General features: G+C 33.5%; 1 protein-coding gene across 3 annotated transcripts; it reads left to right on the top strand.

Annotated features, from left to right (window-relative positions):
* Nucleotides 1-3,573: 3,573 nt before the first annotated feature.
* Nucleotides 3,574-13,759, top strand: LOC130621732 (uncharacterized). 3 transcript variants are annotated; one of them, XM_057437071.1, is made up of 2 exons: nucleotides 3,574-3,796; nucleotides 11,405-13,759. In XM_057437071.1, exon 2 carries the CDS (start codon nucleotides 11,415-11,417, stop codon nucleotides 12,390-12,392), a length of 978 nt encoding a protein of 325 aa, XP_057293054.1. In that variant the 5' UTR covers nucleotides 3,574-3,796; nucleotides 11,405-11,414; the 3' UTR covers nucleotides 12,393-13,759. The 3 variants fall into 3 exon arrangements, with proteins under 3 accessions (XP_057293054.1, XP_057293053.1, XP_057293052.1); XM_057437070.1 differs by lacking the exon at nucleotides 3,574-3,796 and adding an exon at nucleotides 7,097-7,117; XM_057437069.1 differs by lacking the exon at nucleotides 3,574-3,796 and adding an exon at nucleotides 10,370-10,837.
* Nucleotides 13,760-15,163: the final 1,404 nt, after the last annotated feature.

Raw genomic sequence — 15,163 nt, 5'->3', positions numbered from 1 at the left:
GAAATAATAGACAGGGTATATCCCTCGATATTTGTGAGGCTAGCCATGTAAAATATGCACATCTATCTATCTATCTAGGACACAGACACAAAAGCCAGAAACATTTCCAAATTCGAAAACAATATCTCTTTTACAGAAAATAAACATAAAATCTTGTTTCTGGATTCACAAAATGTTTTTCTTCGTAGAGAGTTTTTATTATACGGAATCTGTTTCCGCATCTGTAGGTAGCTAGCTAGCTACCTTTTATCGATAATTAGCAAGGTTTATGGCTATAATTTTCAGTTCCTAAAAAAACAAAAAAGGGTTTTTAAAAGCTAAGGGATTGGTAATTTAGCCTTAGCTAACAAAGTCGTTTATTAATGCCCCCATATATTAAAAATAAAATGGAATTTACGACTGCAATAGCTATGTAAAATGAAAGCTGAACCAGTGGCTGCATTCATAATTTTTAAAACAGCAGAGCTATGTATACCATCATGATGTGAGGATATGCTCTCCTCCCCCGGACTTTTCCAATAGATGGCTTTCGCGCCAGCACGTATCCAGAAGCGGAAAAGATGGTCGGGGGTCGGGGGGCGAGATTGGTATGCAGCGGGCAGGAGGAAATTCAGGTACCGATTTCTGACGATGAAGACCGTGCGCAACCTCGTTCCCATGGCAATTTTTTGATTTTTTGATACCGAGACGGCGCGAAGAAATTCTCGCCGTCCGAGATTATCATAAAGAGAAAAATGGGCCTGGGGACGAGGTTGGATGGTGCGTTGTTTGCAAGCATTGGTGATGCGTCAGCACTCATGTTTTTTCTAAAACAAATCCGGATATTATTATAAATTGATATGCTCTGCTTACATTTTACGCCGACGACGTCCGTTTTAAAGTCCGTCAAAGCTGAAATTGGGAGAATTTAAAGAAACTATTACCAACAACTAAAATAAGTCTTGAACTATCTCTTAATTTCCCATATGAAAAAAACAAATATTGATTACATAGGGAAACTGTTAAAAGAACATTCGGATTGCACTGGGACACATGACCCGTGACGCGCTTGTTTTCTCATCAACTGTTAAGAATTTACTATTTTTAAAACAAGGGATCCTACGCACAGTCAGATCAATATTTGATTCAATATTTGATTCTCTTGGATTCATACTAAAAGCAAAAACGGTGTGACGCCTTGAGTATGAGTGTGGAATCAAGAAATAAAGCAGTAAGTGTGCCAAAGTCTTGACCGATGGAAGCAAGCAACATCACTGATTTCAGCATAGGTAGACACTACATGACGCCTGTTATAAAATGCAGAATCAAACCAGAACAAAAAAGGTTATATACTGGAAAAAGAAACTGAAACAGCGGAATAAACTATCAAAAAATAGTCAAAATCTAATTCTATTCATTTTCTATCTAATTTACCATGTGATCATGTCACTGTATTGCGCTTTCTCTTCCATTACCAGGGCAGATTATAAAAGAATTTATTGGGAATAAAAAGACAAGTTTATTCCCAAAAGAAACTGATTTCAGATGGTGAAGAAATAAGAGATGTTAAAACAGTAGCAGAAATTTTTAATATATTCTTCGTTAATGTAGAATCCAAACTTACATCAGCAATTTTTAACGTACAGAGAAAATTTAACGCGTATATAACTAGAAATGACAAAAACATGAAACAAGCAACCGATAAAGAACTAACTGATGCTTTCCTCTCTCTTAAAATTAACAAAAGTCCAGGATATGACGATATCAGTTGAAAAGTTGTTAAGGACTGTCAAGATCAACTAAATTACTAAAACACGTTTTATATCTCTCAAAGAAGGTATTTTTCCCGAACAACTAAAATAGCACGAGAATCTCCAATCTTTAGAACTAGAGACGACTCGTTACTCAAAAACTTTAGACCAATATCTGTACTGCCTTGTTTCTCTAAAATACTTGAACGAATCATGCACAATAGTATATAAATTTCTCTTAGAGCATAACATTTTATACGAGAAACAGTTTGTATTTTAACAGGCGCATGCTACAGAACATGCAATTGTTTAACTTGTTGACCAAATACTCTATTCATTTAATGAAAATAAATATACCATATATAAATAAATATACCAGATTTATCAAAAGCCTTTGACACCGTAGATCACGAAATTCTAATAAAAAAACTCGAATCTTATGGTATCTAAAACATATCACTCAATTGGTTTCGTAGTTATCTCTCTCAAAAAAAACAGTTTATAAGCTTTGAAGAAGGTAAAACTGATTATGAACACATACTTTATGGAGTACCTCAAGGCTGGATATTAAGACCATTTCTTTTTTTGATATGCGTGAATGATTTAAGAAAAACTACGATCCAGTAATTTTGGCATGAGCATGAGCAAGTACACACAACACTAAATTAAAACCAATTTTGAGCAGGATCAAGGCACTCACTGAAGGCATTCAATGAAATATTTAAAGGCGCTTAATGTTTATCAAATAAATATCAACACTCAATATGCATGTTTAAAATCATAAATAAGTTAGCACCAAAAACCTTTTACAATAGTTTTGAGGTAATAAATCCCAATTTTTCGACTAGATTTCGTGAAAATAATCTAAGACAGCCAAAAATTGTTACGCAGCAAACTAGATTTGCTATATCTAAAAGAGGATCACATCTATGGAAAAACTTTTTAGAGAAAGATATAATAAAAGTTAACATCGTTATGTGTAGCAGTGTGTGAACAATATTGCAAAAATTTGAAAACGAATTTTTTTTTTAAAACTTTTTAAAGCTTGGTGATAAGGCAAAATTAATTTTTACTTTAACGAAATAAAAAAAAAATACACTACAAAAATGAACTAGATAGATGTGCATATTTACATGGCTAGCCTCACAAATATCGAGGGATATACCCTGTCTATTATTTCCAGGAGGGGCCATGGCTTAGATGGAGAGTCCTAGAGTATTTAATGCTCATTTTGAGCGACGCAGACCCAATTAGGGCCCGCGCTCTACTAGACAACTCCCGGCAACATCCAACGGCCCACACAGTGTGCCATCTTCCCAATTTCCCTCACATGGCTTGGGTTAACCCGGGGCTATGGTAACATTCACTCGCCCATGTTGAATCGCCGTCAAGAGGAATCGAACCCCGGTCTCCCGCACAGAGTACAAGAGCTATAACCACTAATCTACGGCGCCAACTCAGAACATGTATCCTCATATTTCTCCTCTGCTAAACGAGATATCGATCCTGTGAACTCGAGAAGGCGGTTTTATATATTTTTTTCACATTTAAACACAAATTGAATTTTAAAATAATTTTTTTATAATAAACCGAGATCCCCACGAGAAGTTAAGTCGAAACATTCTTCTACCAGCTGAGCAATTTTTAACAACCTCGTATCTTTAGGCATTCTTATTCCCAGAGCTCTTTGAGATAAAACCTCCTGAGAGCTCTGGGATCAAGAATAGTTCCTAGGGCTTATTTTTACTTTCTGGTGTGTATTAGTAGCGTGAAATGAAAAGTGAATTTAAAGGGAAAATAAAAGAAAAGTGCACAAACGTTCTTTTCAACGTAAGTGGTTAAAATTGCTAAGATATACATTCCAAATAGATAGATAATTTTATTCTGTAAGACCGGCGTGACCGAAATGTCAAAACCGATGTGACAACTTCGTTTTCAATGCCCCCAAAAGTTGCTGGGAATGAGGTTGCAGCAAAGCTGTCTGCGTCAAAATAAATATGGCGGCTCAAATGCGAGTGCATGAATGAAGTTCTTGGACACTTAGAAGATAGATTTCTGTGAATAAAGTAATCAACTTTTCACATGTAACCCGTTAAAAGTCTTTCTTTGCATCTTGCCTTAGACGCAAATGCCATTGATTTGTTATGCTTCTTTCCTGCGTTTTGAATTCATCTTATGACTGACACCAAAAAAAAAAACCTCTAGCCCAGACATCAATTTTTATTCTAGAAGCTGCCTACCTTGACATATTTATATTTGTGATAAATGCACAACAACCAAGTCAAACAATTGCTGTGTATGGTAGATGTAGATATTTTACATGGTTCTCAAATATCGAGGGATATACTGTACTTACATACTGTACTTGTGTGGCGCCGTAGATTACTATTTAATGCTCATTTTGACCTACGCACACCCATTTTGGGCCCGCGCTCTACTAGACAACTTCACGCAACATCCAACGGCCAATGCAGTGTGTTATCTCCTCAATTTTCCTCACATTGCTGGGGTTAACCTGGGGGCTATGGTAACATTCATTTACTCGCCAATGTTGAATTACCGTCAAGAGGAATCAAACCCGGTCTCCTGCACAGAGTACAAGAGCTATAACCACTAATCTACGGCGCCACATATAACCACACTAAATTATGCGCCACGTGTATGCACATGATTGATGTTCGGGGGCTACAGTGCCGATCGCGAGTAAAGCTACACATCTTTGAGAGTACGAGTGCAAATAAATGCGAGTAAAATAGTTCAGAGTGAGAGTACAATGCGAGTGCGAGTAAAATAAACGAGAGTAATCTTTTTAATAACGCGAGTACGCAATAATTAAACTACCCGCGAGTAAATCTTTAAAAAAATATATCATGTTACTCGCGAGTTATATTAAAGAAAAACATAAGACATTAATTTTAATTCACCATTTAATTTTTTTTTAATTTAGTTTATAATTAAAAAATAAATTTTTAAGTTCAACTTTTGTGTCTCTTCTTTAAATGCTTTCGCTACTTTCGTTATGTGAAATCACTTCCAGCATGTTCTTTCGCAAACACAGAGTCAGAATGATATCTAATTATAGTTATGGTGATCAATTGCCACATGCAGACTTTGCTTTCTGAATATTTTTCAACAAACATTGCTTTATAACTCAGACAACAATCTGTATAATTTTAAAATATCGCCGTAGAAACAGGACGTCACTAAGCTTGTTATCTTTTTGTTTTTGTTGGGATGTTTAAAGATCGAAGCAACAAAATAACGTGAGGGATTTTTTTTATAAAAAAAAACAGTTTAATGTTTAATGATATATTTTTTTAAAAAAATCTAAAAATAAAAAATATTTACATCTAAAAAAATATTTACAAAAAAGTTATTAACTGAAAGAGTTTTATGACTGCAACATGCATGATTTATAATTTTTCTTTGTTCTGTTGCTACGTCGTATAAATTCATCAATTGCACGTTGACAGTCCCTCCATGCACCCGGTGCAGCCATGTTGGTTGGATAAAACTTCCAACAAAAAGCTTTAACAATATCTTGTTTGTAGCCATCAATCGCAGGTTTTTTAACTCCTCGACAATTTCTTCCTACAAGCTCCTTGTGGTCAAATAATTTAATAATTTAAGTTTACAATTTAATATCTCTCGCAAAAAAAGTTTAATTTTTTTAACCTAATTTTTTTAAAGTTTACAATTTATTATCTCTCGCAAAAAAAGTTTAATTTTTTTAACTTGATTTTTTTAACGTTTACAATTTAATATCTCTCGCAAAAAAATTAAATGTGTTCACGCGCGTATTACTTTGACTTTAAAAACTGTACTTATGTGAGTACACTTGCGAGTAAAAATATAATTAATCATTGAGAGTATGATTAACAAAAATGCGAGTAATATCATTTTAGTTGTACTCGCGTTGTACTCGGGAGTGAATTACTCGCACTCTCACTGTTTTATTTTTGTACTCTTACTCTCGAAAATGTGTAGCTTTACTCGCGATCGGCACTGTAAGGGATCGTCTACACGATCTTTTCAAAAATTATCGTTTCAAATCGTATAATGTTTTTGAAATAATCTCTATACGAATTTGAAACAATTTCAAAATATTTTTTGTCAAAAAAATCGTTTCAACTTCGTTTTAAATCGTTTCAAAACAGTTTAAAATCATTTTGTTGAAATGAAAATCGTTTTGCAATCGTTTCGCATTCATTTCATAATCGTCTCACAATATCAACATCAATTCGTTTGAAGTTTCACTAACTTAGTAAAAAGTTGTGTTTACTATGCGTGAAATCGCTTCCTTATTCTGACCCCTTTACGATTTTAAAAGGATTGGGTCGAGTTGAAATTAGTTCATAAAGTGTAGTGTGCTGGCGGTGGTAGTAGTATTAGTTGTTAATTTACTTAAACATTTGAGTTTAACTGCTTGAAAACATGCCAAATTGCACCGCCATCAACTGCACTAACAGAACTGGTAATAATAAATCAAAAGAAAATGTTGACGATGTTGTAGTTTTTTTCAAAATTCCCAGCGCAGAGAAAAAAAACAAGCTTCGAAAAAGATGGTCACGTAATATAGAAGAACTGGTCCCTTGCCTAAGGATTCAGGATTTTATATATGTTCCACGCACTTTAAGCCAGACTGTTTTGAAAGAGAGCAATTACCTGATTTACGTAATGTTTTGAAAGAGAGCAATTACCTGATTTACGTAAATCATTTGATTTTGTATCAACCAAACACATGCTTCTTTCGCATTTGTTTATCAAAATAAAAAGACACAAGCTTGGTATAAACTTCGTGTTCGTAACCAACAATTACATACCAAGCCAACAAAAATTATATTTTACACAATGATAATTCTTTCTTTTAACATTAATGATTTCCTATTAATAATTTTGTCTCGTTGATTCATTTTTTTTCAAACTTACTTTGACTTTCAAGTTCAAAAATTATGCACCTCACAACAAGTAAATGTTTTCTTCTTCGCATGCATGCCTTAACATACGGGGGTAATGACAACAATTCGGAAATATCTATCGGCTTTAGAGTAGTATTGTGGATTGCCCATTAAGCACATGATGGTATGTCTTTCTGAACATCTTTTTCTAATCGATTATGTACCCATCAAATCTGTAATACATCTTTTTCCTAAAAATGGAAAATTTAAAATTTACCCCCTGTTCACGTACACTCATTCAGAGCACATCTCACTATTGTATTTCTTTATTAGAACGCATCTTCGGTATTCTATTTTTTTATTCCCTGCATCATTGTTGCTTTCCGGGCCTTCTTCATTTCATTTCAGTTCCATAAAATATTTCGGATGGAGAGAAAGATGTTTTTTTTCACAAAAGATTTTGTTGAAAAGTTTATTGTAAAGAGCTTGGTGAGAAACTTGCGTATGGAAAATGTATTTCCTTTTTTATCTGACTTTTTATTTTTAACACGATTCAGTTTAACAATTTCAATTAATTAACGACAGAAGGATGTTAAAGATATAAATGGATATCACTTCAGTCATGATTATAACTATGAAAGACTTTATATTTGGCGAATTTATTTGTAATTTCGAAGCAGTCGTCAGGAATTTCATTTTTATCTTTGCAGCATAAACTTTTAGAGAATGAACTGATATAGGTCTACAGTGACCACCTCATTTACACCAATTATTGTTTCCAATTCGATTGTCTTCTTTTTGTATAACTTTGTCTTCATGGTTTGAACTTAAAAATTTATCTTGCTCTTCCAACAACATTTCAGGCTCAAAACTAAATGACTTTAGAGCCGAAATGTCTGGAACAGTGTTTTCTTCGTCACTGGACAAGAAACTATGATGCATTTTTTGTTTCTTATTTGAAAGTCTGTTGCATTATAAGCATCAACATAGGAACTTGTCTAGCTAGCGCAATGTTTTGAATTATAAAACATCATATTTAAAATTAAAATCCAGTCTTTTTTATTTTGACGCACTTTTTTCAAAAACAAAGTTTTTGCGGAGATATGAACAGGGAATATAGGTATTTAGAAATAAATTCTTGTGTTTATGTGTTATTTTTCGGATTTTATAAGTTCAAATACAAATACGTAGTAGAAAAAAAAATTCACATTTTTGAGGTTACTTCCCCTTTAAATTCGTTTCATTTCAAATCGCTTCAAATTTAACAACATTATTATTATTATTATTATGTTTATCACATGTACCGATTTCTAAAGAAATTTTATCAAATTATATAAAATATCTATATACATTGATGATGTTTTAGCTTCCTATGATCCTGTATTTATAATTTGTGAACGATCTACAGCAAAGTTTTAGCTTCGTACGATCGTGTTTTGATGGTTCTTAAACGATCTGCAACGATGTTTTAGCTTTATACGATTGTGTTTGATGGTTTTATAAGATCTACGGCGATGTTTTAACTTTCTACGGTCGTGTTTTGATAAATTTTAAACGATTCACGCCGATGTTTTAGCTTTCAACGATCAGATTTTGATAGTTCCTAAACGACTTGTGGTGATTTGTAGCTTCTTATCATCTTATTTTTATAGTTTTTTAAAAAAAAATCGCCGTAAGTCGTTTAAAAATTATCAAAACACGATCGTAGGAACGTAAAACAACGCCGTAGATTGTTTAAAAAATATACAAACGGGATCGTAGAAAGCTAAAACATCACTGTATATATTGTTTTACAATTATGAAAACAGGATCGTAGGAAGCTAAAACATTGCTGTAGATTGTTCAAAAATTATAAAAACAGGATTGTAGGAAGCGAAAACATTGCCGCGTATCGTTTAAAAATTATCAAAACGGGATCAAATATAGCCATAGTTGGTTTGGAAAACTACGTAGTTTATCACCCCATTCAATGGAAGTGAGAAAGGAAATTCTAAAAATAGTTTCAAGCAGTTAATTTATCACGTTTTTTATTGTTTTTTAATTGTTTTGGGAGAACAATTCGCTTCAGAATTCGTTTCATAATTCGTTTCAAAAGTTTTTTCTGCATTAGTTTCAAAATAGTTTCGGAATCGTTTCCCATTCGTATAAAATGATGATACGATCTCGAAACGATCATAATCGTTTCAATTCGTATAAAATGTGAAATGATTGCTGTTAGCTGAATTATATATCTGTTAATTTCTTCAATTTTAATGCAGTTGGTAATGCCATTCAGCCACACATCAACCATCACAACTGTGGCAGCCAAATTTCCAACTTTCTTATTGGCGAACACTTAATCAAGTTTTTTTTACTGCAACAAAACCTTAAGAGGTTGATATGTTATATAAACTAGAAATGCTATAGATTTAACCAATAATATAATGCCTCTGCACAGGCTTAAGAATGCTTAAAATGTTAATAGTTCGCACTTTTGTAATTGTGTTTTTTTTTCCACGGTCTGATCTGCTGGGGTAAAATTAGAATTAAAATGAAATTGAGAAGCACCTGAATGCCCTGGAAAACCCTGGACTTTTCACCCTTGTGAATGACTAAAAGCAAAATTTTATTTATGAACCCAAGCATTTTCATTGTTGTCTTAAAAGTGGACAAAATGGAATTGTGTTTTACTTTACTAGCCTAATTAGTTTACCATATAGTTTAATTAGATGTTTACCCTGACTATAATTAGATTTAATTTCCTGTGGCATATTTTAAACATGGCTGTTCACAAAGCCTAAATAGTTCATCCAAGACTAAGCAAAGCTAAAGATTGTTGACGTAAACTTTTATTTGTACAAAGCTAATTACACAGAACTTTGTTTGAATGAAATGGCTAAAAAAAGAAAAGCAAGCAAAACAGCTCCAAAATGAGATGGGACAACTAGACCTTTAACTAGGTTAATTATGTTGGCAAGCAAAGTCAATAAATGAAGTTGATCAGCCAGCATAAAACAGTCTCATTAGGCTAGACATACATCCAAAAAGCTGAATTTTTTAACAGTGAAATATTTATTTCGGAGTATTTACATACTATATTTACTCCAGCTTTCCATAACACATATTTAGAATCACTTGGATTATTGAAAAAATGCTGAAAACATATGCAGCCATTATTAAATAAGAATGTAAAGATAATTAGAGCATTGTTTTAAAAACTGTGAGGCATTGTTTCTAATTCTTTGCACTCAGGATGTCTTATATGAATTAAACAGTATTTTTTATAGTAGAACTATCCCAGCTACTGACTGACAACAATGTTAGTTTAAGAAAACATAAACATCGATTTGTATACTTTGAAGTAGATTTTGTGAGATCTTCACGAATCCAACTCAGCGAGTCCAATGCTTATCATGTCAATGATGCTGTTTGTGTTGGCCTTTCGAAACTGAACATAATTTAGTATCAGTGGCTCATCAGGAACAGTACAAGAAAGCAACCCAACTTCGACTTGAAACAGTCTATGCTGCAATCAGTAGGTTGCATATTGCCTTTTGTAGACCATTAAGCTAGTGCAATGAATCTTATAAAATGGCCCTTTCTTCACTACAGGAACAACACATTTTCGACCCAAACGATCATTAGTGTATCATGTGATGCCTTCTTTCACAGTTTCCTGACCAGGTTTTTTGCACCATTTCTATGTCTTGTATTTGTCCTTTCATTAGTGGAAACCATAACTGGGAACAATAGTCAAGGTGGGGAATAACTAATGATTTCCAAAGAGTCAACGTCACGTTTTCTCTGCTCTGGAATGTTCGTAATATCCATCTAGTTATCCTGTTTGCCTTTGATATATAAGGTTTGAGATATGCTTTTTAAATTTGCAATCATTTGACATTATAACTCCTAAGTCCTTCACAGTGATTTTTTGTTAATCTTTTCTGACGTGTTACTTAGATGAGAAAGTGGTTTTAAAGACTCAATCTTTCCATAACTTAGGTGCTCAAATATACACCTATTGAGTTTCATATTATTTTCATTTGTCCACTTATAAATTATATTTAGATCACTGTGTTCATGAGGCCATTAATCTCTTTCAGAATTTGTGTGTCGTCTCCAAAGCTGGATGCTAAAGAATATTTTAAGTTCTGATTGATATCACCAACCATGATTACAAAAAGCAGTGGGCCAAGAACCATTGTGGAGCCCCTGATCCAACGTTAGCGGGTATAGATTTTACACCATTGACATAAACATATTGTATTCTGTCTTTAAGGAATGATTTAATCCATTTTACCAGTTTGTCATTTATACCAAGTTGCTTCAGTTTAGCAACTAAGATGGAGTGGTCCACTTTATCAAATGCCTTGCTAAAATCTAAGTAAATTGTATCTACATTTGAACCGTTTTCAAGAAAGGATAGGATTGTATCGTAACGGGTCAGTAGCTGCGATAAACAGGAACAAAATTTGATTTGATTTTTTATTTACGTAGTAGCACATTTTAACATTTTCTGTCATCAGTTATTTTAGACTTGTTAAGGTATGTCATTTAAACTGTATCAATGCATAGATATTATAAAGGTGAATTGATTACCATAAATTTTTTCACCAAAATGACACTTGTTTGCTCGTCCCAGGCCTCCTATTTTTTTGGTGACACCCCATAACTTTAGTTTATGCCTCGGGTTCTCTTCAAAGTTAGTCTTTTAAATTTTTAATTTTCATTGGGTTACTAAGTAGTGTTTACAATGCAAACAGTAAGTAACAAAACTTTTCTGCTTTTTTTTTGTAGGTGTAACAAGATGAATGTTTTCCATTACAAATGTCAGTTAAATACAAGAATTAAAAAGCTCTGTGCACTTGCATTGTTAGTTATTTTTCCATTCACAGTGATGGCGATTAATCGCATTATACATTGTGATGTAGAAGCTGAGAGACGTACTGTTCGCACACCAGCAGGTTTATACATTCAGAAATACAATCAACATATAGATGTACGCTCTTACAGGAATTTGAGCCAAGCATGTAGTTATGTTGATGGACATTTACATTGTCCAGATATTCGTAGTAAGGGTGAGACCATGCTTAGACAAGTGCAACTGGTATTAACACGAATGCTCAAAGTGATAGATGTTATATGTGAAAAACATTCTATCCATTACTGGCTCATGAGTGGTACGTTGCTTGGAGCATATCGAGATAAAAGCATTATAAAATGGGACAATGATGCAGATATTGGTATGATGGAAAGCGATTATGCTCGCTTTGAAAAAATTGTTCGTTCAGAATTACCTGAAGATCTTTTTTACCAAGATGGTTCTGATGAACCGTCATACGCGAAAACCAAATCATGTGTTGCCAAATTAAGAGACCGCAATAGTTGTTATTGTCATTGCATGAGAACAGGTTGTGATTATCAAGATGGCCTGCAAATCGACATATTTGTATTCAAAACTGTTGAAGTTCACGGAAAAAGAGACATGTTAGTGAGTGTGACCAATGGTAGGTTTAAAATTCCATTTGAGTATGTTATTCCACCGTCTCGCATAGTCATGGAGGGACTCGAATTCTCTGCACCTAAACAAACCCTCAAAGTTCTAGAAACACTTTTTGGACAGAATTTTTTGACTCCCTTGAAGAATCAATGCCCTGCATATGGTTTTGTTGCAATGCCATGGTACAGCTGCGAGTATATAAACAGTCTACCAGCTGATAAGAAGCGTAAAATTTTAGTAGACTCAATGATACATGATAGTTGGTTTTTCTGGTATTTTGGATGAAACGTGTTGATGTGGTTAGAACGACATGTTTCGTTCATTTAGATATATGTGTGATGATAGTTGGTTTTTCTGGTATTTTGGATGAAACGTGTTGATGTGAATAGAACGACATGTTTCGTTCATTTAGAGACCCAAACACGAATAATGATAAATATATGTGTGATGAAAGTTGTTTTTTAGGCGTTTTGAAATTTTTTACGTGTTATATGCATATGAAGATTTAAAAATATCATTTTTTGTGTCAGGGTCCCTTTAAAGTATTCGCAGATGAATTAAGAAGATCAATTTCTTGATGTACAGTTAATTCCCGGTAACTCGAAAAGCGTAATAATAGTTTCTTATAGAAAACTTCGATTAACTGGAACCTCGGACAACTCAACTCAACTTTTGCCCCCTCCCCCCCCCCCCCCTCCCTGTGGCTAATTTCTTCGCATAGCTCAAACTCTTTACTCGAAAAAATGAAATCACATTTTTATTAACTGTTGATGTAATAAGGATAATGTTGTCTGTCAAGAAAAATTTAGTTGACAAGGGACTTGCTTGCTTCTTTCATCGCCAATATTGCACCCTTTTTTTCCAGTAACTGTTGCCCCACCTCATGATAACATCGCTTCAACTTAAACTATAATTTAATTTTGAACTAAATTTGACTTAACGTGAGCTTCAATTAACTTAAACATTCGTTGAGTCAAACTATTTTCCTCGGTCCCTTGGAGGTTCGAGTTACCGGAAGTTACCTGTATTTCTTTTTATAGATTGACTTATTTGTTAGTGTTACTATTTTTAGGAAAACTGAATGTTATTCCCCATTTTCGGGTATGGCCTTGATGCTTTTTAACTGAAAAGACGATTTTACGAGAAGAATCCTGGCCCCTGCTTTATACCTTAAAAAGCCCTTTTCAGCAAAAGGCTTCTCAACTAAAAACTTTCTTCGTACATTCTCTTAATATTTTGCGAGTTAGTAGTTAAACGTACCCGTAATCTCAGCATATTTCTTGTAAAAAAACGTGTAGCATCACAATATTTATTTATATACCCGACTCAGCACTGTATATTCTTAGCACTTTGAACTTCTTAATAGAAAGTAGTCTTTGTAAGATTTGTCATTACAAACTGAAGTTGTATATTGAATATTAAGCTTTCCCTCGGATTACTTCGAGTATCTGAACGACAATTTGCAACATTCTTTTTTTACAACTTTTTACAATTCTTCAGCAATTGAAAGCTGTAAAAAAACATTGAGAATTACCATGTAGATTATTAACGGTCATATTTTTTAAAATTTTTATTTATTTTCATACGGTTTTGTTGTATTTTTTATTTGTGAAGAATTTCTCGCAAACGTATTCAGCGTTTACGAAAGTTTATTCATTTTTTTTTCTTTAAAGAAATGGTTAAAAGGTTAAGAAATGCTGAGTTAAAGCCAGGGTGATCTTTTTAAAAAAATTGATGTTAAAATTTCATAAACTTTCTCAAAAACTGTTTACGACTTATTTGCGTTTGTAAAAGTTTCCCGCGCAAAAGTGGTCGCCAACAGTGACAGTTATTTGGATTATTGGAATCTTTCATTCAAATTTCGTCCCCAGAGGTCTTTGAGATTTTATTCCAAAGAGCTTCGGGAACGAGGATAGGATCTTCGTTTACCTTTGTTTACGTTTGCTCCTTTGAATAAGCAAGAAAACTTCACAGATGTATATTTTTTAGTTGCGGTTTTCAAAGATAAGGTATGCTATATAATGAAGATTCCGGACGTAAAGTTGAATTCGCGTAGCTCATATCAAGAAGGCAAAATCCCTGGGGACGAGGGTGGTGATGTTTTGTTATTCTTTGTCTTATTTCATTAAAAAGTTATTTCTTTCTGCATTCAATCGTGGAGCTATATTTATATCTCCATTATTCAAATATTCGCACTTAAAAAACACAAAATTATCTTAGTAAAAGTTAAAGCGGTAAAGTTATTCTACAAAATCTCAATTGCAAATGACAGAGACGTTACCGCTAAAATAAGACAAAGTGACATTAGAAATTTTATAATGATGTACTCGAACTATTTCTTCGTCCTTTGCAGGTTTGAGTTATCAACTGTACTTCAATTTACGTCCAACCTTCCCCGTTTTTTTTATTGACGTAGGTTAAACACGCTTTTCCTTTAAAAAACATAAAATAATAAATACAAAGGCATCCCTATCTTATTGCAAATTAAAATTAATTTAGGAAAATTATATCAGGAAAATTTTTGCGTTGGATGGTTCTTGGGTCTACCTGATTGGCACTTATCTGCTTTTGACCAATCTTGGCACATGTGAACAAAAAGGTATGCTGAAAATGATAGTGATAAGGTAATTAGCAAACATTTTTTAAATTATTTTTATTAGGTCACAGGTGCTCAAGGTATCTTAAGAGTTTTAGTAACAAGCTTTTGGCTAAAACAGTATTTGATACTTTTCATTTTTTTCCCAACCTCACCTTTTCCCACAGACTTTAAAAATCGCAAAATATTAACAAATCTCTGGGAAAAAAATCAAAGAAATTAACGCACCCTATTTTATCTTCAAATGTTTCCTTCACCAATTCGAGCCTTTCAAAAGTTTTAAAAAGCGCTGAAACCTCTACCCTTTGTTCTTTCTCTTGATTGTCAAAAATAAAAATAAAACCCTGGGTACACGGTGTTGGTAGCGTTGCCGGTGAAGGAAACGACCATGCTTCAACATTATGGTCTTGTCCTCCATGTTGGCACTTTTCGGCAAGTGTCAGCATGAGTTCAGACAAAA

This window comes from Hydractinia symbiolongicarpus, chromosome 12 (assembly GCF_029227915.1).
Source record: "Hydractinia symbiolongicarpus strain clone_291-10 chromosome 12, HSymV2.1, whole genome shotgun sequence".
NCBI lineage: Eukaryota > Metazoa > Cnidaria > Hydrozoa > Anthoathecata > Hydractiniidae > Hydractinia > Hydractinia symbiolongicarpus.
The sequence above is the reverse complement of the archived record's forward strand: the minus strand, read 5'-3'. Positions and strand labels throughout refer to the sequence as shown.